Source organism: Sciurus carolinensis, chromosome 3 (genome assembly GCF_902686445.1).
Source record: "Sciurus carolinensis chromosome 3, mSciCar1.2, whole genome shotgun sequence".
Lineage (NCBI taxonomy): Eukaryota > Metazoa > Chordata > Mammalia > Rodentia > Sciuridae > Sciurus > Sciurus carolinensis.
The window spans coordinates 63,047,635-63,072,681 of NC_062215.1; the positions used below are offsets into that span (position 1 = coordinate 63,047,635).

Genomic DNA, 25,047 nt, shown 5'->3' on the forward strand with positions numbered 1-25,047 from the left:
TATAAAAGCATTGAGAGATATAGGGTCAAAGATCATAAGGCAAGACCCTCCCCAAAGGAACCACAAGAACAATTAGTAACAAAGGATAGGAAAAACATCTACCTGACTTATTTGGGCAACTGGGCTGACCCATATGCATTGATGGATGATTATTTGCATAAAGAGATGCCAAATGTTTCAGAGTCTCTTTGTTCTCCACTAAAAAAGAAAAATTAATAAGAAATCTAAAAGATTTTTGTCTAAGTTCAACATCACAAATATAAGTCATCTTCTTCTAATAAATCTTGCACCATGCTGAAGATTACTGAGACATTACAATTAGTTACATGGTTTTGTTTAGTCCAGGATAATCAGACACAGAAGACAATCATCATCCTTACATTAAAAGGTATTAATGGTAAAGCTATATAACAGGCTAAAAAACAAACTTGTTTTGGTGTGGCAAACTGTGGCCCATTAATAATATTCCTTATAAGTTGTACTAAAAACAGCACAAACTACCCCCATGTGCTATGATTCCACAAAGTTTCAACAAGCAACTGTTTAACTCACCACAAAATTGCAACCTGTTAGTCGAGGTTTAAAGCAGGGAAGGGCAATTCTATACTGCTGATATTTAATTACAAGAGAGTTTCTTACCATAGGTATTGTGCTGTTTTTTTGCGTTTTCATTCCCAAGGTCCCTACACATAATAATTGCCTAATAAATGATCATGTACTGAACTGAACAGATGTTTGAAAAAGATGGCTAGACTCAATAAAGCTAGGCCTTCATTAGATCTGATCTATCGTCTCTGAACTGTTGATTATTTATATATATATATATAAAACATATATAGTATAGACAATATAATATATACTATATATATAGTATACACTACTACACACACACACATATATAGTATAGACAATCTTTTTGGGGGGATTGGCTATTTGTTCATAGAGTGTGCTCAAATACCATTCAAAAAATTTATAAGGGACATTATTTTAACTTGGAATTTCTACCTATGCTTATATAGTATATAAGTGAAATGACATTGTACATACCTGTCTGTACTGGCTTGTCATATGGGTATGTGACTAGCACAGAACCACCATCTAAAGCAACAGAAAGACTAAAGTCTTGTTTTTGAATTAAATTTTCAATAATGGCTTTAGTCTCAGGCTGGGAGGCATTATCTGAAAAAGAGAAATACCAAATATAAAATATCAAGTTCTAAATTTTAGTGTATCTAAGAAAATATTCTCTACTTGAACACAATCAAAATGCTGACTTCCAAATTTGTAATTACAAAATTTGTAAATATTTATTTCTCCATACACTACTATCTCAAATAAGAAATATACACTCTAGAAGGTAGGTTATTTTGAGTTTTACAAATATCAGGATAATGTGTATAATTAATGATGTTAAGCAAGTTTAAGAAAATTCTTACTGAGAAAAAGATGTATATGTCCTGCTTTAAAAAATAACTGAGGGCCAGCTGTGGTGGTGGATGCCTATAATCCCAGAGACTTGGGAGACTAAGGCAGGAGGATTGCAAGTTTGAGATTAGCCTCAGCAAGTAAATAAGGGGCTCAGCAACTTAGAGAGATCCTGTCTCAAAATAAAAAATAAGAAGGGGTAAGGGATGTAGCTCAATGGTAAAGTGCCTCTGTGTCCAATTCCCTGTACCAAACAACAATAATAAAAACAACACAAACTTAGGGAATATATCACCCACCTTTGAAACAAAATAAAATTTTCAAAAAGTATGGTGTTTTCTGCAGCATTGTTTGTAAAAACAAAACATTAGAAACGAAGTAAATGTCCCTCATTAGAAAATGGTTGAATAAAAAAGGGTATTGCCATATATTAATGGCATACCATGCCATTGATTTAAATGTGATATTGGTTAAATTATATTGTTATATTGTGTGCATGTAGGAATATGCAACAAAAATCCTATTAATATGTACAACTATAATTCACCAATAAAAAATGTGGAAAAAATGGTAAAAGTTCATAAGTACTGAAATGGAAAGACTTAATCATATATTTAATGAAAAAAGTTACAATCCTATCAACTTGGGACGCTGAGACAAGAGGATCACAATATGGAAGGGAGAGAGAATACATACACATCCTACACAACCAGTGATGAAGCACCTCAATAATATTGATTGAATTTCTATCTTAAAAAACTTTAATTACTTTTGCAAATGAAAAAGGAGAAAAGTTCAAAATGTTTTTTGGATGTCTGTATTTATTTATACCTTGTAATCATAACCTAGATATGAAAGTACTCCATTACCAACTTACAAAATGGGATCAACCAATCTCCTAGCAAAGAGAAAGAAAATTATCTCCAAAGTACTTAAATGGTCTAAAAATTAGTCTTACTTGTGAAATCTGTATCCAAGTCTTTACCACGGGCATTTGTTTGTCCTATCTTTGAAGTACAGTCTTTTTCTTGTGCTCGCTCTCGCCCATCTGGATTTAGAGAAGGGACAATCACAATCCTGGTCCTGTCAATCAGCTAAAACAGAAATTAATAAGTTTAGATCCGTGTGTAATTAACAGATACTTTTCCATGCCTCAGAGAATCTTTACTGTTCATTTAAAATATCATTTAAAAGGAATTTAAATTTTAAAAAATTTTAAAAATAAAATAAAATTCCTTTTTGCTCTAAATAAATTTAAAAAGAAGCAAAAAAAACCAAGGGATCTCCTGATGACATAGGGGCCAGAAAATAATACCTGCACCCCAAATCCAGTCTGTTTCCTGCTTTCCTATGTGAGGTTTTATTGGTATACAATCATGTCCATTTGTTTACATGACTATTTTTGTGCAATAATGGCAGAATTGAGTAATTAGAACACAGAATGTTTGTGTTACAACATGAAAACTTTCTTTTTTTTTTAGTTGTAGATGGACACAATGCCTTTATTTTATTTATTTATTTTTATGTGGTGCTGAGGATCAAACCCAGTGCCTCACACATGCTAGGCAAGCACTGTATCACTGAGCCAAAACCACAGCCCACAAAGCCTAAAATTTCTAACAATAAATCAGAATAAGTGATGTTTGGCTTATTTACTCTAGTAATAATAGTCTATAGGTTGAAAATATTTGAGACCCTTTAATTCACTGGTTCATAAATCTCTTCCCTGGGTAAGATTTTTTTTTAAGGTATACCTTGGGTTTTATCACTGGCCTTCTGAATTAGAATTTCTGGCGATTACCAGGTATGTATATATTTTCTTTCTTTTCTTTTTTGGTACTGGGATTAAATCCAGGGACACTTTGACACTGAGCTACATCCCCAGTTCTTTCGGCTCTTTTTATTTTATTTTTTATTTTGAGACAGGGTCTTGCTAAGTTGCTTAGGGCCTCACTAAATTGCTGAGGCTGGCCCAAATTTGTGATCCTCCTGCTTCAGCCTCCTGAGCCACTTTCTGGCTACTTCTGAGCCTTAGCTCAAAACAAAGACATTCTAAAGTGATTTCAATTTATGAGTGCAATTCAAGTCCAATTAAATCAGTAAAGCAAGTTTCCATAAACTAGGAGTTTTGAAACTTTTATTAGGTGGTTTACCTAAGATATGTCATTTCTTATAACCATAAGACCAGTAGGTCACAGATACGGTTAAATATATGAATAACCCTGGCTGGGGGTGTTACTTAGTGGCAGAGCGCTTGCCTAGCATGCATAAGGCTCAGAATTCAATCCCTAGTACCACAAACAGAACAACATATATCTAAGGAGATTTTTTTTTTTTTATTGGGGGGGCAGTTCTGGGAGCATATGGAGTTTCTAAAGAAAAACTAATGCCTCTGTGGATGGAGTCCAAGCATTGGTATTTTTTAAAACCTCATGTTTCTAACGTATAGCCAGGGTTGAAAACCACTGTCTTAGATATGCTCTCATTTTAAAAAAAGAATGAAAAAATATCTTTGAGATACTACCTGCAACTTATAAGAAGTCATCAATGGAATTTTTGGTAAAATAATTTTTGATCAAGTCTGATTGAAGTTCACCTTGCCTAGTTACACAGGTCCCTTCTGATCCTTATCATGACATTGGTTCTTTCCAAAATTTCTTTTGAGGGAGGCAGTATGTTACAAGAAAACCCATGGAACTTTAGAGTGAGTGAGATACGCTGTTTTTTTTTGTTGTTGTTGTTGTTTTTAAATTTTTTTATTTACTTACTTACTTATTTACAGGAAAAAGGACACCAAAATAGATTCTACACTTGGGTTTAAATGCCAATTCTACCAATTACTAGCTGTACCACATACTATAATTTAATGAATACCCATGTCTTCGTTTCCATATGTAATTGGAGATAATCATTTTCACAGAGTTGAGAATTAAATTAATGATATATGTAAAGTATACATAGTACCTGGCACACAGTTTATATTCAATAAATATCAATTCTTTTCCCCTTTACTAAATTCATTATAGACAATGCCAATTAATGAGTATTCTAGAATAATGCACTCTTTCCTTCCTTTCCCTGAGACAATACCAAACTACACTGCTTAAACATACATGACTATGGGGCTGGGGTTGTGGCTCAGTGGTAGAGCTCTTGCCAAGCATGTGTGAGGCACTGGCTTTGATTCTCAGCAGCACATATAAATAAATGAATAATATAAAGATCTATCAACATAAAAAAAAAAAAAACCACAAGACTAAGCCCCTGGATTAAAGTTCTTGTCTGCAGTCCTGAATGGTTAAAGTAGACAACACCATATCACCGTTTGTAAAGTCTCTTAGCAGCCAAGACGTCCAACAATTTTTATGTATTACATCAAAAGAAAACTATGACTTTCATGACATTTTTCAACATAGTGTTCTAGTTATAAGCAACTGAAAATGGAAGTTCCTCAAGTTAGAATGTATAGAATTTTAAGTAAAAATTATAAGGGGTACCTTGACTTAAATAAAGGAGTAAAGAACTGAATGCAAATATCCAGAATTTTCTCCTCACTGCCTCTTAATATATACAAAGATATATAACAAAGGGCTAGGGATGTAGCTCAGTGCTAGAGTGCTTTGCGTAAGGCCTCAAGTTCAATCCACAGAACCACAAAAAGGAAAAGAAAAAAGAAAGAAAAAATATAATAGAAAGATACTAGTAACAATGAGCATATACAAAGATCATTCGTTTTTAAAGAGTAACACAATGTACTTAGCATAAAATTTAATTTAAGAAACATAAAATTTTTAAATGGTATCTTGACGTCCATGTCACTGAACTTTTTTTTTTCCTGGTACTAGAGATTGAACCCAGGGGTGCTTTACCACTGAGCTATATCACCGACCCCTTATGCCTTTTTTTTTTTTTTTTTGAGACAGGGTCTCACTAAATTTGAGGCTGGCCTCAAACTTGCAATCCTCCTGCTTCAGCCTCCCAAACTGCTGGTATTACAGATTTTTGGGTTTTTTTTTTTTTTTTTTTTTTTTTGCGGTGCTGGGGATCAAACCCAGGGCCCTGTGCTTGCAAGGCAAGCACTCTACCGACTGAGCTATCTCCCCAGCCCAGGATTACAGGTTTGTACCACTGTACCCAGCTAGTTTTTTTCCTTTTAAAGCATGTCAAAACAGACTGTCTCTTACTTGGGTAACAGCTGGGTTCTTTTTGTAGTTCAGGCAGAGAAATTCTGCCAGAGCCAAAAGAAGTTCAGTTCCAACTGGAGCATTTCCATGAATACCAGCAACAAAACGAATCTTTGGTTCTTCAGGTTCAGATACATTGGGTTTATTGGAGATTTCAAGGGACCAGATGTGACGATATTCAGCACTCTGTCCCAAACTTTCAAAGGCCAGAAACAAAAAGCAAGTAATCAAGCATTATATTATTAACACTGATTTATGTATTTTTAAAACGAAAATGGAAATAAAACATTAAAAGGCTTTAAAAAGTCTTTAAAGAAATAATCATGTCAAAAAACCTTAAGAAAACTTATTTTCCTTGACCAAAGAAAGTCAAATAGAAGCAAAATAGTATCAGATTTAGGAAGGAATTTGATTTCATTCAGCATTCCTCCAAATTTGGTCCTCTTCCTACCATCTTCACATCTGTCCCATCTTTTATGATCTATGTCTTTTAAATTAACTCATTTAAATTTTCATTATGGAAATAATTAAATATGTGTAGAGAACCTCCCTTTTAACTCCATATCTATGTAAATAACACACTTTATACTCTACTGTAAATGCAGTATCAGTTTTGCAATAAAAATAATTCAACGAAAACAAAACAATGGTCAAATGTTCTGCTTGCCCAAGAGCTGTGAGTTTTAAGGCCTTCTTTCTTTTCTATATGGGGAGATTTACTACAGTTAGATAGGAAAGTATATTAACATTAAAATTGAGAAAGGTTAATAGGATAAAAGATTACTGCTTTCTCATGATGCCATTCAATGATACTGCCTGTCTGCTGGTGTGCCACCTAAAACTCCTGTCCCCCACCACCAGCAGGCATGCCCCATTTAGGGGAAATAGTTAATGGAAAAGCACATCTTGAAATAGAAGTTTAAAAAAAATGTAAGCTAACTAGATAGCAAAACTGTGCCTAATTTGGGGATTATTTTAAAACAAGAAAGCTTATACCCTCTTTATGGCACTACGATAGATGATTTTAAAACCTGAATGAGGCAGAAATATTCAAGAATCAGTCAAGGAAGGGAGGTAATTGGTATTGCCAAAGTAAATATCATGCTTTGCATCTATAAACAGTATAAGTCAGAATTCAAGAAGCTTTTCTGGTAATATAAAAGGACCAATGAAGAAAGGCAAAAAAATAAAAGGCTAGATAATGTTCATTAGAACAGAAGAGAACTATAAACTCAGGGCAAAACATCAAGTCCCCAACTATGGTAGATAGGCCATAAGAATCAACTAATCAACCAATCATGGAAACAGTTTTGGAGTAACTGTAACAAGAACTGAAGAGGACCTATAATAAAACAGATAATGCAGAGAAGTGCTAGAAAATGAAGGAAAAGACTCTCAGTCATCAGTTTTACATAAGCTAGTACTCCATATTTTCCCAAGAAGCTTCAATTAAATATATACCTAAAATTTCAGGTAACTAACTGTAAATAAAGACAAGAACAGGAAATTACAGTAACCACAATTCATTTTCTAATTTGAGAAAAAGATTACACATGGTCCTAACAGGTGAGCTCATAGTTCCAAATTCCTCCCCTTGTCACTAACGAAATAAAACAAACCAAGCAACATTTAGTTATTATGTGAATGGGCACCTGATAAGCGAAAAGGGGTTGAGCATTCATTAGGAAGAGTAATTTTACATTTCCTAAAGCCTCAAGGTGATACATTGTTAATCTAACAAATAATTCTCCTCCAATGTTCCTCACAGACTCACTGTTTAAAAAGATCTCCATCAACTATCTGTTACAAAATAAGAATCTCCAACTCTCTGTACATTCAGCTCCCAAATAAGTCTAAATTATGAGACCCATTCAAGGTGGGTAATAAATCCTCTTAAAGAAAAGAAAAAGGGAAAGGCAGTAGCAAGAAGGTTGACACTCACGTGGTAAGATTCGTAATATGTGGATAGTTCATTACAAGTCCTCTCAAAAATTCTGATAAGTCTTTATATGAATGGTATCGATAAAGAGCCAGATTTGAGGAGGAGCTTAACATAATGCCTTCCAAGCCATTCTCAGCTGAAAGGTCTTTAATTAAAGCTTCAAACTCTTTAGTAGTTGGGTCACTTGCATCTTCAGTGTTGGTGCTATCCCCCCTTCCTTTCTTTGATTCCTTGTTGCCATCTGTTGAGGATCGAACAAGTGTGAAGTTGACCTGAATAGCACCTTCGCTCTTGACAGTCACGTTCTGAGTAACTGGGTTATACCTATAATAAAGCAGACAGATCAGAGCCCTGCTTCTTCAACTGGAGTACCCAAGCACTGGGAAATAGAGGATACAGGAATCCTTGGAATAATGTAAATTATCTCCCAAAAGAGTCAAGTTTTTAACTTGGATATAACTTTATTTTTTTTAAAACATTAACAAAACCAGACATTCATGTCAAATATGAATGAGTTTTTAAGATTAAAAATGACTTCAAATGAAAGTTTGTGCTTGCAGTGGATGATACCCATGTCTCCTAGAATCTGAGTTCACCTGTCTGCCATCAGAGTATGTAAGTGGAAAAGTCTGGAAGCTTAAGAACATTCACTACCAAACACATCACTGTTGCCCTACTTCTCAGATACCCTGCTGCTTTAGTTTATTGAATACTGCCAAACGGAAGGAAAACAGAAAAGACCTCATTGCTTATTAGTGTAAGGTTCTAACTCCTCCATTTATTTATGGTCACCAGATATTAACAACTATAAGTGTCTTCAGGTCTTCACAATGTTACCCTCGTTCTCATGGGCCTTTAAACTAACTCCTCAAAAATAAATTAGCCAGAAGCTGTGGAACTAACCTAGATGCCCTTCAACAGATGAATGGATAAAGAAAATGTGTTATATATACACAATGGAATTTTTAAGAAATTTTTTGTTCATTCTTTTTATTTATACATGGCAGTAGAATGTATTTTGACATATTATATATACATGGAGTATAACTTCCCATTCTTCCGGTTGTACACAATGTGGAGTTACACTGGTTACATAATGGAATATTACTAAGTCATAAAAAAGAATAAAATTATGGCATTTGCTAGTAAATGGGCAGAACTGGATACAATCATGCTAAGTGAAACAAGCCAATCCCAAAAAAACAAAGGACAAATGTTCTGATGCACAGATGTTAACACACAATAAGGGGGGCAGGGAAGGATATTTGAATATGAACTAGGTTAGGTAATATCAGAGAATTACTATCAATTTTCTTGGGTAATGGCATTTGTGGATGATATAAAGGAGATGGATGCTGAAATGTTTGGGGGGAAAAAACCTGAACACTTCCAATTTATACTGAAACAGTTCAACCAAAACCAGGCATCCTGTATATGTGTTTCATCTAGAAAAGGCAAACACAGCAAAATATTAAAAATTGTTAAATCTAGGCATAAGAATAAGTGTTTATTGGACTAGTTTTGTAACTTTTCTGAATGTTTATATTTTTTCAGAATAACATGTTTTTAAATATTAGTACCAACCCCTGGACTTTATGCCACACCACTTAGGAAAATGATCATAGCAGAAATGTACTAGTACAATGTAGTAGATTATCCTAATTAATCATTGGATTAGACAAAAGGAATGAAGGCAAGGGAGGAGGATGAGAATAGGAAAGACAGTAGGATGAATCAGACATAACTTTCCTATGTTCATATATGAATACACAACCAGTGTAACTTCATATCACGTACAACCACAAGAATGGGAAGCTATACTCCATGTTTGTATATGTCAAAATACATTCTACTGTCATATACAACTATAAAGAACAAATTTTTTAAAAAAAGAAGTTAACTAGGAGGGGAACTATCCTGTGGTAGCCCATACGCTTATTGAAACATGAAAAAATATAATGGGTAAAAATAAAAGATTTCAGATCAAACTGTCAAGTGGTTCCAATTCCAAGTCATTTGTAAAAGAAAATAAATTACAGGTTCTTTTTCTCCCTCAATAAAAAAAGTCATGAATTCATTTTCTTTTTAAACAAATAAACCTACACCAGGTGTGGAGGTGCACACCTATATTCCCAGCTGCATGAGAGACTAAGGTGGGAGAAACCCTTGAGCTCAGGAGTTTAAGGCTAACCTGAGCAACAAAGTGAGACCTAGGCTTAAAACAAAACAAAACAAAACAAAAACAAACAAAAAGTTTAAATAAGTAAATCTTGGTGAAAAAAAATCTGTAAAAAAAAAAAAAAAGATTGAAAATGGTCTTACTTAGAGAACCTGCAATCAGGAGAAGATTTCACTGAAGCAATAAGGCAAATGTGCAGCAGTAAAAATGAGTGTCTGTGAGAGTTTTAAAAGGTTTTGTTTGAACGTGAACCAATGTAAAGTACAATATGACTAGGGAATGTGGCAGAACAGGGGTATTTTCTTTTTCTACAACAAGTACTTTCCAGAATTGTCACCAATAGTGAAGGAAATCCCTTATGATAGCTTCTGCATCTGGACAGGAAATCAGAGTAGAAGAAGATAAAGGAGCATAATTCCACAGATTTCTTATAGTTGACAGTTCCTGTACTCACTTTGCCACTAGTAGGGAGTGAACCCAGCTTTAAACTTCATGTTGCTCTAGGACTTTCTGGAAATAATCTTCCAGAATGGAACCTAGTTTTTATCCCCAAGACTCAATTCTCAGGCATTCATCACTCACCCTCGAGCAGATGCTGTGATTTTATAAGTTCCTGGAACCAAGAGACGCCAGTAATCGCCATTTTTGTAAGTAGTCACTGGGTGATTAATTTCAGCAACACTAATGGTGGCATTTAATATACCCCTGCCATCAGTGGCATCAAGGACAAATCCTTTAACACCTTGATGAACCTGGATGAAGGACAAGAACACCATCACCATCATCTAGTTACTTTGGGAACTCATATCCAAAATTACAGATCGTTAATAATGTAAACAGAACAAATAGAAATTTAGGTCAGAGTAAAGCTAAATGTAAATGCCCATTAAACAAAATATTTTAGTCTCTAAAGGCTAATTTTTCATAGGTTAGGTTTACCTGTATCATGAAAATATAAATAACACTTTAAATTTTGGAACAGTCTATTTCAAAATACAGGATATTCTATAAGAAAACAGGCCTTGGCCTCTTCAAAAAGGAAATGTCATTTTTTTTAAAACGGAAGGACTGTAAGAGAGTAAAATGAAATAATAAATGTAAGATAAAAATACAGCTATGAAATCCATTTTGGGGACAAGTGTGGATATTTGAATATTAACTAGGTTAGGTAATATCAGAGAATTACTATTAATTTTCTTGGGTAATGGCATTTGTGGATGATATACAGGAGATGGATGCTGAAATGTTTGGGGGGGAAAAACCTGAACACTTCCAATTTATACTGAAACAGTTCAACCAAAACCGGGCATCCTGTATATGTGTTTCATCTAGAAAAGGCAAACACAGCAAAATATTAAAAATTGTTAAATCTAGGCATAGGAATAAGTGTTTATTGGACTAGTTTTGTAACTTTTCTGAATGTTTATATTTTTTCAGAATAACATGTTTTTAAATATTAGTACCAACCCTTGGACTTTATGCCACACCACTTAGGAAAATGATCACAGCAGAAATGTACTAGTACAATGTAGTAGATTATCCTAATTAACCACTGGCATATTACTTATAGTTTTTACCTATAAGTTACCATGCATATCCAAACAGAATAAAATTAATCATTTCACAGTAAATCACTGAATAAAAATCTGTACCTTATAACCCATCTATCACTTGACAAACACTTAGGTGTATAATTTATGTTGATCTTTGATAAGGTCAGAGTAAAGGGACTACTAGCCGTTAAGAAAAAAATGTCACTATCTTAAGTTTTTTTTAGTGCTGGAGATTGAACCTAGGGACACTTTACCACTGAGCTACATCCCTAATCCTTTGTATTTTTTATTTGGAGATAGGATCTCACTAAATTGCTTAGGACCTCACTAAATTGCTAAGGCTGGCCTCAAATTTGCAATCCTCCTGCCTCAGCTTCCCAAGTTGCTGGGATTGCAGGTGTATACCATTGCACGTGACTTATTTAATAATTTCCTTCAAATGTTTTCCCTATAAACAAACTTATTTGCATTCATGAATTTTCTAGATAAATATACTAAACAAACTGGAATACAAAGATTGGGTAAATACACTAGAACAAGTTGAAATTCAAAAGGATATATTCTGAAATCACTACATGAAAACCATGTGTCCACCCAAAAATCTTGCTCTTGAAAGGAACCATACTTGACTCCTGAATAGTCACCTGCTTCATAAACTGGATTAGAGATCTTCGATTCTGTTCCCAAAACCTTGGCAGATCTTTCTCAAATGGGTATTTCACACAACCTAGTTCGATAGTTACTTCAAAGCAATTTGTTTGTAAATAGTTCCAGTCCTGCATACCACCTAAAGGACAAAAAAATAAAATAAGTTACTCTGAAGTTCTAAATAGTTCAGATCTTAAAAGGCAGGACGCACACCTAGCAAAAAGCCAAATTCATTTTGTATTAGCACTGGTTGAAAACCAATAATGCATTCATGGGAGGGCTCTTTGATGCTTGAGGTCCAGGCAAAACATCTGGATTCTCTGTGTTCAAAAAGAATTCAAGTGTAGCCTATACTCTTCCTACTGGCAAAGGTAAGGTTCTTTACAACAACCAGAAGTAAAGTGCAACACTTCCACTCAACCCTTTCATTAAGTTAAAGCTCATTACTTTTTGACTCAAAAGTCAAAAAGCACCAAATTCAAAATAGCTGAAAAGGTTATTTGAGTGTTGTAAACTATTTAAACAATTGTGGGGGGGCGGTACTAGAAATTGAACCTAGGAGTGAGCTACCACTGAGCTATATATAGCCTTAGTCCTTTTGATTTTTTATTTTAAGACAGGGTCTTTCTAAGTTGCCCAGGTTTGACTTGAATTTGTGATTCTCCTGCCTCAGCCTCCTGAATCACTGGAATTACAGACCTATATCATTGTACCTGGCTAAACAATATTTTTTAAAAGAATGATTCTCTCTCAAAATTAAAAAAAAAAAAAAAAAAAAAAAAAAACATAAAAGTAGAAAATCCAAGTTTTAAGGCCTTGATAATCTTTACCTGGGACATTATACCAGTTAGCTCCATTTGTTATTCCATGAGGAAAATATTCATTAGGGTACATATTCTTGCAAGGTCTACCTTGAAACATCTGGGAATTTTCCTGTGGGTGGGAAAAAGAATCTTTACTTACATGTGTTAGTGTCTACATCAAAAAACATACAAAAGATATAAGAAAATAATAAAAGTGACTACCAATACGGTATGTGAAGGGGTAGGAGGTGAGGGGATGGGGCTATAGGAAGCAGTGAGACTTTTTAATGTATAGTTTTCTATGCCAGTTAGAGTTTGACTATGTGAATTTATTTTTCAAAATTGAAATTAAATGTGCTTTGTAAAGAAACACAGAAGACTTCACTTGTTACTTGCTAGTATAAAATCCAGCCCAACAACTTTCTTAAAAAAAACTGGCTCATATTCATGCATTCATTTCATACCTCCAAGGAACTTGAAAAAAAGACAAAACGCATACAATTTGGAGTAAGCAGTTTTCCCTGACATACAGGGGACTAAGATGGGTCCTCTTTGCTTTGCCTGCACAATGTACAATTATCCTACTACAATGGGTTATACATTTTCTGCCCTTAAAACAATACTCTTTGAAACAGTTTGTGTCTTTGTGTTCTCAGCATCTAGCCCAATGTCTGGCATCCAGTACATGTACAACTGCTTATTCAATGAAGGCGAAGAAAAACTGCCATGGAGACACAAATAAATGCCATTGGAATCCAGAGGAGAGAAATATTACTTCTTACCAAAGTGGCAAGGAAAGTTTCCTGGAAGAAATTAAAATTTGAGAGATGGTCAAAACTTCATTTCTCTCTTTTGGAAACAGAAAAAAGACAGAAAAAGTGTGAAGAAAAGAAGAATAATTTCCCATTTCCCCACTACCTTGAGAATTAACCTTTAAAATTTAAAGTATATGAATGGTCCCCTTCCAGAAACTTAATATACCAATTGAAGGTCTGTGATCCTATAACACTCATAATAAAAATCATTATTTTAGATCATAGTAATAATTATACACATGCTCTTTTTTTGGGGGGGGGAGTAGGGAGGGAATTGACTCTATATCCCCAGTCCTTTTTATATTTTATTTTGAGACAGGAGCTCACTAAATTGCTGAAGCTGGTCTTGAACCTGCAATCCTCCTCTCCCAGTCTCCAGAGTTGTTGGTTTTACAGGCATGTGCCACTGTGCCCAGCTTGTACATATTCTCTTTTGTTTTCTGGTTTTCCATGAAAGGCTTGTACAACTATCTTCTATGCCTCTGTCTTTATCTTCATTTCCATCAATAGCTATCTATCCATCCATCTAATTATATACATATACTACCATATCATTGGACTAATACGCATATTAATTTTTAAGACTTATTGACTCAATGATCTGTACTACAATTGATGGCATCTTAGAATGGAGGAAATATAGTTTCATGGCCCTAGTAGAATGGGACAAAACACAGGTACATTTTGATAGATAAGGGGCTTCAGAAATGTAGAAATGAGTATAAATCAATAATCACTGGTCGATTCCAAGTTTTCTGAGTAATCTCCATACTCCTTTCCCAGAGTGGTTGCACCAATTTGTGACTCCACCAGCAATGTATAAGTGTACCTTTTCCTGCAAATCCATGCCAACATGTATTACTGCTTATGTTCTTGATAATAGCCATTCTAATTGGGGTGAGATGAAATCTTAGGGTGGTTTTGATTTGCATTTTTCTAATGGTGTGAATCTATATCATGTATAACCATAGAAATGAAAAGTTGTACCCCATTTGTGTACAATGAATCAAAATGCAGTTTGTAAAACTAAAACTAAAAAAAAAAGAAAGAAAGAAAAAAAACTACATCTGTAACTACATCTGTAAAAAAAAAAATAATCACTGGGATAATCATAACAAATACTACTTATTGAGTGCTTATTTAATGCCGGTCATATATTTTCTACAATATGTATATTACAAACATATATAAAATTTTAAAATTAAAGAATACATTTAAAAATCTAAATAGAATATCTAACATTCCTCTTGCATCTTAATAGATCATCTAGTATAAAGTAACTCTGGATACCACAGTTCTAAGACAGTAACTATTAACATTTTGACTTCCTTCTGAGAACATAAGAAGTCAATGAAGACTTCTAATAGATGACATAATATATTAATGGCTCTGGGAGGCTTATTTTACAATCCCAGGAGGTTTATTATACAATCTTTTCAAAAAGATGGTGCTGAGAAAACTGAAAATCCAGATGCAAAAGAATAAATCTAGACCTCTTCCTCACATTATACCCAAAAATTAGCTCAAGATGAATCATAAATCTGAACGTATGAGCTAAAACTATAAGATTTTTAGAAAAAAAAGGAATAAACCTTTATTTCCTAGCTATTATATCAAAAGCACAAATGAAAAAAAATATTTTGGACACCATTGACTTTTATTCTGTCTGTCTCCTTCCTCCTTTGTTTTTATTTTTTGACTTATCTGTAGTAAAGGTTTTGTTTCATATTCTCAATACGTGTTTGGCATATTTAATCTGTTTCGGGTGTCAACTAATAATTTTCTTCTGCTTCTTGACTGCTTTTTGGTGGTGAGAGAGTTTCTTTGTTTATATGTGTAAAATTTCATTTCCTGACTTTTTGCAATAGTTCTCATGGACTTTATCTTCCTCTGTTCATTTTTATGATTTTGGGCTATTTTACATGAATCCTAGTTTAAAGGTGCCCTTTTCTCTCAGTCTAGTAAAGATCAGGTACTTCGGTATGGTTATTTTGTTTGGGTGGGAAGGGTGAAGTTATAAGGCTTTGGACTTTATAGTTCTTTTCAGCCTTGTAAAACCCTACATTTACCCCTTTTTTCTTCTTTTCTCTTCACCATCTAATTGCCAAAGGGCACCTAATCATTTCTTTCATTTTTTTTCCCTCCTCCACCAGGAGCTATGAGTTTGGAAGATTTCCTTTTAAACTTACTCATCCTTTTAAATTGTGTTTATCCCTTTAAATCACACCAGTTCCTTCAAGTTGTATGCATTTTGTAATCTCTTTCCAATATTTCAATGCTCTTATCTACCCAGTTCCTTTTTTAGTATTTTTGGCTCTAGAATGTATGTAATGTACAGTCATTCCAAATCACCTTTAAGTCCACATTTCATTAGCTCCCCCCTTCTTCTGTCTTTTCCATAGATTTCACAGTCGGCCTTTCTTTATCACAAAGCTGCATGCTAGGATAAAGGTGGAACCAACACAAGGATTTCCTGTTTTTTTAAACTCACAGTTATTTTGCAGTTTCATGATCTTTTGTAACACCAGGGACAGTATTTTGGTAGTTGTAAAGTCATTTTGTATCATTTTGGAAGAAATTCTGGTAGGTTGATTGTTACATATCCATTACCGTCTTTGGCCACTCAGAAGTCTCCCCAAATTATTTATTTTTGAGAAATTCAGAAGCAAAACAATAAAAAAAAATTCTGGAAAGGTATCTTTATGGGGGCTTGTTAAAGTTAATGGAAGACCTTATTTTTAAGGTAAGTTGCTTATTAGCCAAGGGGGAAGAAGGCTAGGAGTAAAGATGGGACTTTAATGATCACCTTTCCCATTAACAGAAGATTCAAAGACCTAAGATTCCAGAGAATGCAGGATGCAGTGAGATCAAGAAATGGATGAGAGGTGGAGGTTGTGGCTCAGTGGTGGAGGGTTTGCCTAGCATGTATGAGGAACTGGGTTTGATTCTCAGCACCACTTATAAATAAATAAATAAATAAATAAAGTTCTATCAACATCGAAAAATATTTTTTTAAAAAATGGATGAGAATAAGGATAGGATACACACAAATAGTAAAGGAGAAGACGGAATCTACATGAACTCATACTAGGTTACTCAGAGTTGCACTTTAACTCAATGCAAAGTGATCTACTGAGAATAAGAGGAATGGAACTAGAATAGAAGAGGACGAAAGCTTAGAATTATCATAGGGTCATAAGAGCCAATTACAAAACACTTAAAACTAGGACTGAGTGCTCAGCTGGGGTTAGAGATCATACATATGGAGTGTAGCAAACTGCCATGACTATATGCCTATTCTGGGCTGTACTTACTGGGATGGAGAAGAGAGTTGGTGGCAACTACTGAGGACTAAATATTGGGAAAGCAGATATGATACTCCCTATGAGTATCATTGAAAACATAAGTCCATGGGCCTAGACTAAGTAAAAAGAGAAATCAAAAATTTCAATTGTCTAAGGAAGAAAACTAAGGAACTAGAAATCTCAATGGAGTTGAAAAGCAAAATCCTGAAAATGAATACAGAATGTGACGGGAATATGTGCAAAATCTGATCACTTAATTTTGATTCAATGATTGAAACAATATCTATTCTGTTATTACTTTATGTATGTCCCTCCAAAAAATGGTATGCCCAAACCAAAGGCAATAAATCTTTAAGGTGAAATCAACAGCTGTGCTCCTTTATTAGCAACCCTAAATAATCTCGCAAGGTCCATTCAGAGAGGATGGAGAAAAGGTGGAATGATAAAAGACTGTGATTAAAAGAGTTGCAGTAATAATCTTCATTATCTATAATCAATAAATCACAGTCTAAATCAGTAGATCCAAAATTAAAATTAATATGCCTGGCCTAGGACTCAACTTTGAATATGTTTTCTAAGAACCATTTTTAAATGAACTTTTCACACACACAAACACAAATTTTTAACATTTCTGCTTGGTAAAAAAAAAAAAAAAAAAAATCCACCTTCCATTATAGGAAGTTTAGAAGACACTGAAACTTCTGCCTGTTTCCCCTTGCTGTATACTACTATAGGATTTAAAATATCTTAAACCAGTCATTAGCGATTTTTTTTTTTTCTGTAAAGGGTGGACAGTAAAATTTTAGGCTTTACAAGCCCAAAAGTCTCTGTTGCAACTACTCAACTTGTCCTCTGCATCTACTAAGATGGCTGCAGGGTTTTACTTTTTGAGTTTGTTGACTTATTTTCAGATGTTAAAAGAAAAAGCAGCTACACAATCCATAAAAGTATGTGTATACTACATGTCTGTATGCCAATAAAACTTAACTTACAAAAACAAATGGTGGGCTAGATTTGACTCTAGACCCTCCACTTTAACCTCTCATTTACTGGACTTACTGTCTTACGATAAGTTATTTACAGACTTAGTGTCTGTCAAATGAAGTAAACTAGCATGCACATATTCCAGGTACTATTCTAAAACCATAACTGAACACATTACCTGTTAAAGGCTAATAGAGAAGGGCAGGTAGCATGGCCAAAAGTGAGGTGAGAAACAAGAAAAAGTCCAAAGTCTGACTGAAAAGAGTCATAGAAGGCTTAACAAAGAAAGCACTTGAATTTCAGGACTTTATTTTAAAGCATCTTAAAAAATGAATTAATTTTATAGCATCTGATACTCAAACACATACCTACCTTGGAATAAGAAAGGGCTATTTGTTGAAACACAGCATCGTCTGGTGATTTACTATAAATGGCAAGCCCTTGTTCATCATCATCAAAAGGGTAGTTAACCACCAAAGAGCCTATAAGGGAAAAGAGGAAAATACATCATGTTACAGGTTTCAAGATGGGTCATTAACATAAAGTAAGTTTTTCACAATACTTTTAGAGAAGGGAAATCAATAAAATTTCATCAAGGCTAATATCTTCAATATAAACGGAAAATAAAGAGTAAGGGTGTGGTTCAGTGGTAGAGTGCTTACCTAACATGCAAATGCCTAGGTTCAATCACCAGCAATGTGAAAAAATGAAAAGGAAAAATACAGCAATTTCCTAAATAAAAATCTAAGTAGGCAAGTGAGAAGGTTGATACCTAGAAGTTGCCTTCACTAGAAAGGTCTTGGGAATTTATCTGAATTTACCTATCATGTAATTTATCTGTCAAAGCTGAAACTAGAAGTATTCAGGTATAATTCAAACAATTTTATTTTTATAATATTTAAGATGCAAAAAATTGAGCAAATTTTGATACTTTTTCAGTAAAATTCAGACATTTTAATGGAATTTTAAAATAAGAGACCCTTGAGATCCAAATATTCTTTCCCCCTCATTTTGGAGATATGGAAGCTAAACTAGGGAAATTAAATGACTTATGAATCTTATGGATAACAGAGCCAGCACTGACCTCTCTCCCACACACAACTAAAAATTTCTCCTATTGTCCTGCTGGAAATAATTCAATTGGGGTTAAATCATATAACTTTCTCTGACCTAAGATAAAGAAAGTGGTATTTCAGAACATAGAAAGGATATCAACCTCCCTTCAAGCTTCCCACAAGGCAAAGTGATCAGTGTTTCTCATGCAAAACCTTTGAGCTACATATGCTCATCTCCCATCACAGAACTGTATCTTTTATTTCCCTATAGTCATATTGTTTTCATTCGTTTATATGTCCACTTACGATACTTTCTACTGAGTCATTCATCTTTGTGCTTTTTTAATATGCCACATCAAAGGAATGGAAATAAAAGGAATGGAATATTCAACTTCATTTCAGGAAATAATCCTGTAATAATAAATGCCAACATACATTCATAGGAATAAAATTTTTTTAAAAATGCAACCTCTTGGGCTGGGGTTGTAGCTCAGTGGTAGAGCAGTTACCTAGCACATGCTAGGCACTGAGTTCCAATCCTCAGCACTAAATAAAAAATAAAGTTTTTTAAAAAATGCTCTTTCAAACCCCAAATAGCTCTAACAAGAACAAGATACTTTAACACCTCTTCTGACTCAAATTTAACTACTCAAAAACATTTAATTTCACCCTGGATCCATGGCCCATATGTAAAAATTCAAACAAAAAAAAACTTAGCCATCAACTTCTAATACTTTCAAATGACTAATTTTCTTTTTTCTTTTTTTGGTACTGGGGATTGAACCCAGAGGTGCTTAACTACTGAGCCACATTCCCAGCCCTTTTTTATATTTTATTTTGAGACAGGGTCTCGCTGAGTTGCTTAGGGCTTTGCTGAGCTGGCTTTGAACTCACAATCCTCTTGCCTCAGCCTCCTGAGCTGCTGGGATTACAGGCATGTACCACCATGTCTGGCTCAAATGGCTAATTTTCTAAAGTAAAAATAAATAAATGAATGAATGAATGATGAATGAATAAATAATAAAAATTTTTAAAGGGGTCATAAAAGACTTAATGTTAGCCAGGTTACTTGGGAGGCTGAGACAGGAGGATTACAAGTTTCAGATCATCCTCAGCAACACAGTGAAGTCCTAAGCAACTCAGCAAGACTCTGTCTCTAAATAAAATACAAAAAAGGTTTGAGGATGTGGCTCAGAGGTTAAAGGCCCCTGTTTCAATCCCTGGTTCCAAAAAAAAAAAAAAAAAAACAAAGAGAAAGTCCAGGTAGATGGACCAACTTGGTCAAACGAATGAAGAAGCTATAGGGGGATGCTGATTCCAAGTTACCACATACCAGTCTAGTCATAAGAACTGTATAGGTTGCTGTGTGGCAGTGTCCTGACTCTGCTCAATAGCAAACATATAGGATATAGTGAGTGCATGTACTTGCTTTGAATAGGATTTTATTTCTTTTTGAGAGAAAACAGATTCCACTATCACTGAGGGCAAATTCGGTTTCTAAACAGTTTTTTTCTTTTTAGCTGCTTACTTGTGCTACATTTCCCAATGATGTTATTTTCATAAAAATGTTGATTTTATTGTCGTGTGACACAGAATGAAAAGTTAAATCAACTCTTCTATTAATTTTAAGAACAAAGTCTGTTTTCCAGTGGAGAATATAACTAGAGGATAACATTCCAAAACTATGTTTGCTTGCCTAGTATTTTTCCTAGGACTAGAGAGCCTGTAAGTCTTGTTGACTATTAAAACTTCTATACATTATGATGCTAAGAAGGGATCTTATTAAACTTTGAGTCCTGAGGAAGGGATCCCATTGTTTCAATATTTATGCAGAATACAAGAGGATATAGAATTTAAGTTAAAAACAGAGAATTTCTCTCCACTGAAGATGGTTGTGTACCGAAGAGTGTGAACTGTAACATACAGTCTGCTAAAAAGAGAGTCCATGAGGATTTTATTCATTCACCAAGGATTTATTGAACAGAGTGCTAAGCAAGTGATTTAAGGATGATTAAGACATGATTCCCACAGTTAGGAGCTTGGTCATGTGCTTACAAATTAAAGGTTTGTACCCATGAGCCTAATATGTAGCAAGTGTACTATTATTGGCACAAGTAAAACAGAATCTCCCTTCAAGGTGCTCTGCCCTCAGCAAAAGTAGAAGTCAACACCCCATGCAAACAAACCCATATGACAAGAATTATGTGTAAGGATAGGTGGGGGACCCAAAAAACTTCTCAGTGGAGGGAATACATAGCAGAAGTCTTAGAGGAAGTCACATGAAGTGTTCTTTTACTTAACCCAACCTTTGATATAAGATTAAAAAATAAAAATCCTTAATAGTGGAAGGAAGGAAGGAAGGAAGGGAGGGAGGTAGGGAGGGAGGGAAGGAGTGATGGATGGAGGGAGGGAGGGAGAGAGGAGCGAGCCAGACACAAAAGGATAAATATTATATGGCTTCATTTATAGAAAAAATACAGAACAGATAAATACAGAGAGAAAGAACTCATATTGTTGGTTCTCTGAGGTTGAAGAGAGGGGAGAATGGGAAGGAACTGCTTAACAGTTATGGGGTTTCATTTGGGGAGATGAAGCTGTTTTGCACAAAGATGTAGTAGATTCTCAATTGTGAATGCACTAAATGACACCAGAATTGTTCACTCTAAAATAGTTAATTGAGAATTTCATCACAATTTAAAAAATTGGTATCAAAATTTCTAAAAAGGAAATCTTACTTTTTCCTATATTCTTTCAAAACTCTTCTAAATTGTTAAGTTGGCAGTGAAGGGGATCAGAATATACCACTCAAAATAAATTACCTTGGCTCATTATTTTGAGTTGAAGACATCTGGGAAACAGCAGATATAGGAAGGGCTTTGTGCTCTCCCAGTTTCTGCCTAGATGCCTGGTATAAATTTCTGGTGAAAAAGGTGCCTTCTGGGTACCAAAGGGGTAAAAAAATCTTATCAAAGATAGGGAGTCAAAGCCAAGATGAGTCTACACAAACAAACCTTACTGTAACAGCCTCTATCATCCATAAATTTACCCATATATTTCCTAGTAAGTTTCCTACAATTTACTGCCTCCAGAATCCTAAATCTCTTTCCTTTGTCTAGACACTTTTCACAACATATCACCCTTGGTTAAAAGAATAAATAAGTGCTAAAGTCTAATGGCTGCTTCTTTTAGAGTTTTACTGTTTTCCTGCAAAGCCTCCCCCATCTCCTGTGCCACAATAAAAATATTAACATCAAACAAAATTCATATGCTTTCCTCCTGTTAAACTATTAATTACCTATTAATCACAAATTTCAGCTGACAAACCTGAGAGTAGAGGAAAAAGTTTTTCACCCCTACCAGGAAAAAAAAGAAAAAGAAATGTATTTTCTTTTTTTAAATCTCTGTGCCAAGATTTTAGAACCATATAAGAATTTTTAAGATAAAAAAAACAAAGTATGCCATGGAAAGAAACACATCTGCATGAAGATGCCTATGTCTTAACTATATGCAAAGTCTTGAATGGGTATCTGTAAAATATGTCCTAGAATATAACTATTATTGAATTTTCAGATTTAGCTAACATGAATATGAATTATTCTGAAAATATTTTTATTTTTTCTTCTGAATATATTTTTAGAAGTTCAAAATGAAAAATATTTTCTACCAAACATAGCATAAGATACACAAAACATTTAAAAAATCAAAACTTTATTTTGCCAGCCAGGATGTAACTTTGTAACTCCAATACAACTCTCTGAGAACAGCCCATGATTATTAACTGTAGAATTATTTTTTTCTACTACTGGCAATCTTCCAAAGAAATTTTTAGAGAATCTCAATTTACTTCCTAAATCTAAATATCCATAAAAATGTACTGTTATTCAAAAAGGTATTCTATATGCCATCAAATCTCAGTTGTGATGCTTCTTTTGGACAGTCCAACAAATGTTCACACCAAGTTTCTTCCCTGTTGTCTGCAAAGCTATGCTTTCACTCTTTCTTTTAAAAAACTGCTTTATTGACATAATTCACATACCACAAGACTCACCCATTTAAAGGTTTTTAGAGTACTCACAGAATTGTACAACCATTACTTAGTGTCTGGTTGAGAACATTTTCATGACTCCAAAAAGAAACCCAGAACCCATTAGCAGTCACTTCCCTTCTCCCTCTCATTCCAACCCAAAGCAACTTCTAATCAACTTTCTGTCTTTATGGATTTGCCTATTCTAAACATTTCAAATAAATGTGATCATATTATATGTGAATGACTCCTGTCACTTTGTTTTTCAAGGTTCACGTATGGCTCAAAACAGAGGTAAAACCACTGCCCAGTCACCACCAGCCCCATTCCAGCCGTTGCCACTGCCACCAGGGGCAAGAAGGCCATGATCCAAAGGAATCAGAACAACTGAGGAAGCTGTTTATTGGTGGTTTGAGCTTTGAAAATACAGATGAGGGCTGGGGATATAGCTCAGTTGGTAGAGTGCCTCGCAAGCACAAGGCCCTGGGTTCAAATCCCCAGCACCGCAAAAAAAAAAAAAAAAAAGAAAGAAAGAAAAGAAAGAAACTACAGATGATAGTTTAAAAGAACATTTTGAGAAATGGGGAGGCACACTCACAGATTGTGTGATAATGAAAAACCCCCAAACAAACTGTTCCAGAGGCTTTAGTTTTGTGACTTACTCTTGTGTTGAAGATGGGGATGAAGCAATGTGTGCTCAGCCACACAAGGCTGACAGACATGTAGTAGAACCAAAGAGAGCTGTAAAGCCTGGTGCCTATCTAACAGTGAAGAAAAACTTTGTTGGTGGTATTAAAGAAGATATAGAAGAATATAACTTGAGAGATTACTTTGAAAAGTATGGCAAGATTCAAACTATAGAAGTTACATTTGCTTTTGTAACTTTTGATGATCATGATACAGTTGACAAAACTATTGTTCACACACTATTAATGGGTGTAATTGTGAAGCAAAAAAGGCCCTTTCTAAACAAGAGATGCAATCTGCTGGATCACAAAGAGGTTGTGGAGGTGGATCTGGCAACTTTATACGTTGTGGAGAAACCTTTTGAGGTAGTGGAGGTAACTTTGGCCATGGTGGAAACTTTGGTAGAAGAGGAGGTTATGGTGGTAGAGGTGGTGGCAGCAGAGGTGGTTACGGAGGAGGTGATGGTGGATATAAGAGATTTGGAGGTAATGATGGCAACTATGGCAGTGGTTCTGGTTATAGTAGTAGAGGAGGCTACCGTGATGGTGGACCAGGATATGGAAACCAAAGTGGTAGATATGGTGGTGGTGGAGGAGGAGGATATGATGGTTACAATGAAGGAGGAAATTTTGGTGGTGGCAACTACAGTGCTGGTGCGAACTATAAACAGCAATCAAATTCTGGACCCAGGAAGGGGGGCAGTTTTGGTGGAAGAAATTCTGGCAGTCCCTATGATGGTAGTTATGGATCTAGTAGTGCAAGTGGTGGATATGGTAGCAGAAGGTTTTAAAAACAGCACAGTTCTTAGCAGGAGAGAGAGCGATAAGTTGTCGGAAAGCTGCAGGTTACTTTGAGAGAGTTGTCCCAAATGCATTAGAGGAACTAGAAATCACAGAAAAAACGATGATCCATAGTCAGTAAAGTTACTGCAGCTTAAATAGGAAACCCTTCTTATTCAGGACTGTCATAGCCACAGTTTGCACAAAGTGCAGCTATGATTAATACAAAGTAGTATCAATTAGATGTAAATTCCTGAGGTCTTTTATCTGTTGTAGTTTTGTCTTTTTCTTTTTCTTCTCATTACATCAGGTATATTGCCCTGTAAATTGTGGTAGTGGTACCAGGAATAAAAAATTAAGGAATTTTTAACTTTTCAATATTTGTGTGGTTCAGTTCTTCTACATTTTAGTACAGAAACTTTAACAAAATGCAGTTTTAAAGGTGTTTCCTTGTGAGTTAACAGTGAAGAAGATCATTGATGACTACTATTTCGTTCAAGTTAACTGTAAAGAAACACCTGCTGATGAGCAGTTTAAGGGGAATCTATTCTTGTCATTTCCAAACCAAGATATCAATGGGAGCTGATATGTGGAGAGAATAGATATTTGTATGTTTGAAATGTGTGTTAGATAAATAGGATTGGGTATTTAAATTAGCATATTT

General features: G+C 34.7%; 1 protein-coding gene and 1 pseudogene across 1 annotated transcript in view; one reads left to right on the plus strand and one right to left on the minus strand.

Moving 5' to 3' along the window:
- Window positions 1-25,047, minus strand: part of Cpd (carboxypeptidase D) — a 71,205-nt gene that overhangs the window by 11,851 nt on the left and 34,307 nt on the right. Inside the window, exons 8-16 of the mRNA XM_047544988.1 lie at window positions 18,211-18,320; window positions 12,762-12,864; window positions 11,928-12,070; window positions 10,313-10,482; window positions 7,552-7,875; window positions 5,610-5,805; window positions 2,384-2,519; window positions 1,048-1,179; window positions 103-198 (exon numbers count right to left, since the gene is read on the minus strand). Of these exons, the coding sequence (XP_047400944.1) occupies window positions 103-198; window positions 1,048-1,179; window positions 2,384-2,519; window positions 5,610-5,805; window positions 7,552-7,875; window positions 10,313-10,482; window positions 11,928-12,070; window positions 12,762-12,864; window positions 18,211-18,320 (1,410 nt within the window). The remainder of the gene's footprint in view (window positions 1-102; window positions 199-1,047; window positions 1,180-2,383; window positions 2,520-5,609; window positions 5,806-7,551; window positions 7,876-10,312; window positions 10,483-11,927; window positions 12,071-12,761; window positions 12,865-18,210; window positions 18,321-25,047) is intronic.
- On the plus strand, window positions 23,161-24,394 carry LOC124981232 (heterogeneous nuclear ribonucleoprotein A3-like; annotated as a pseudogene).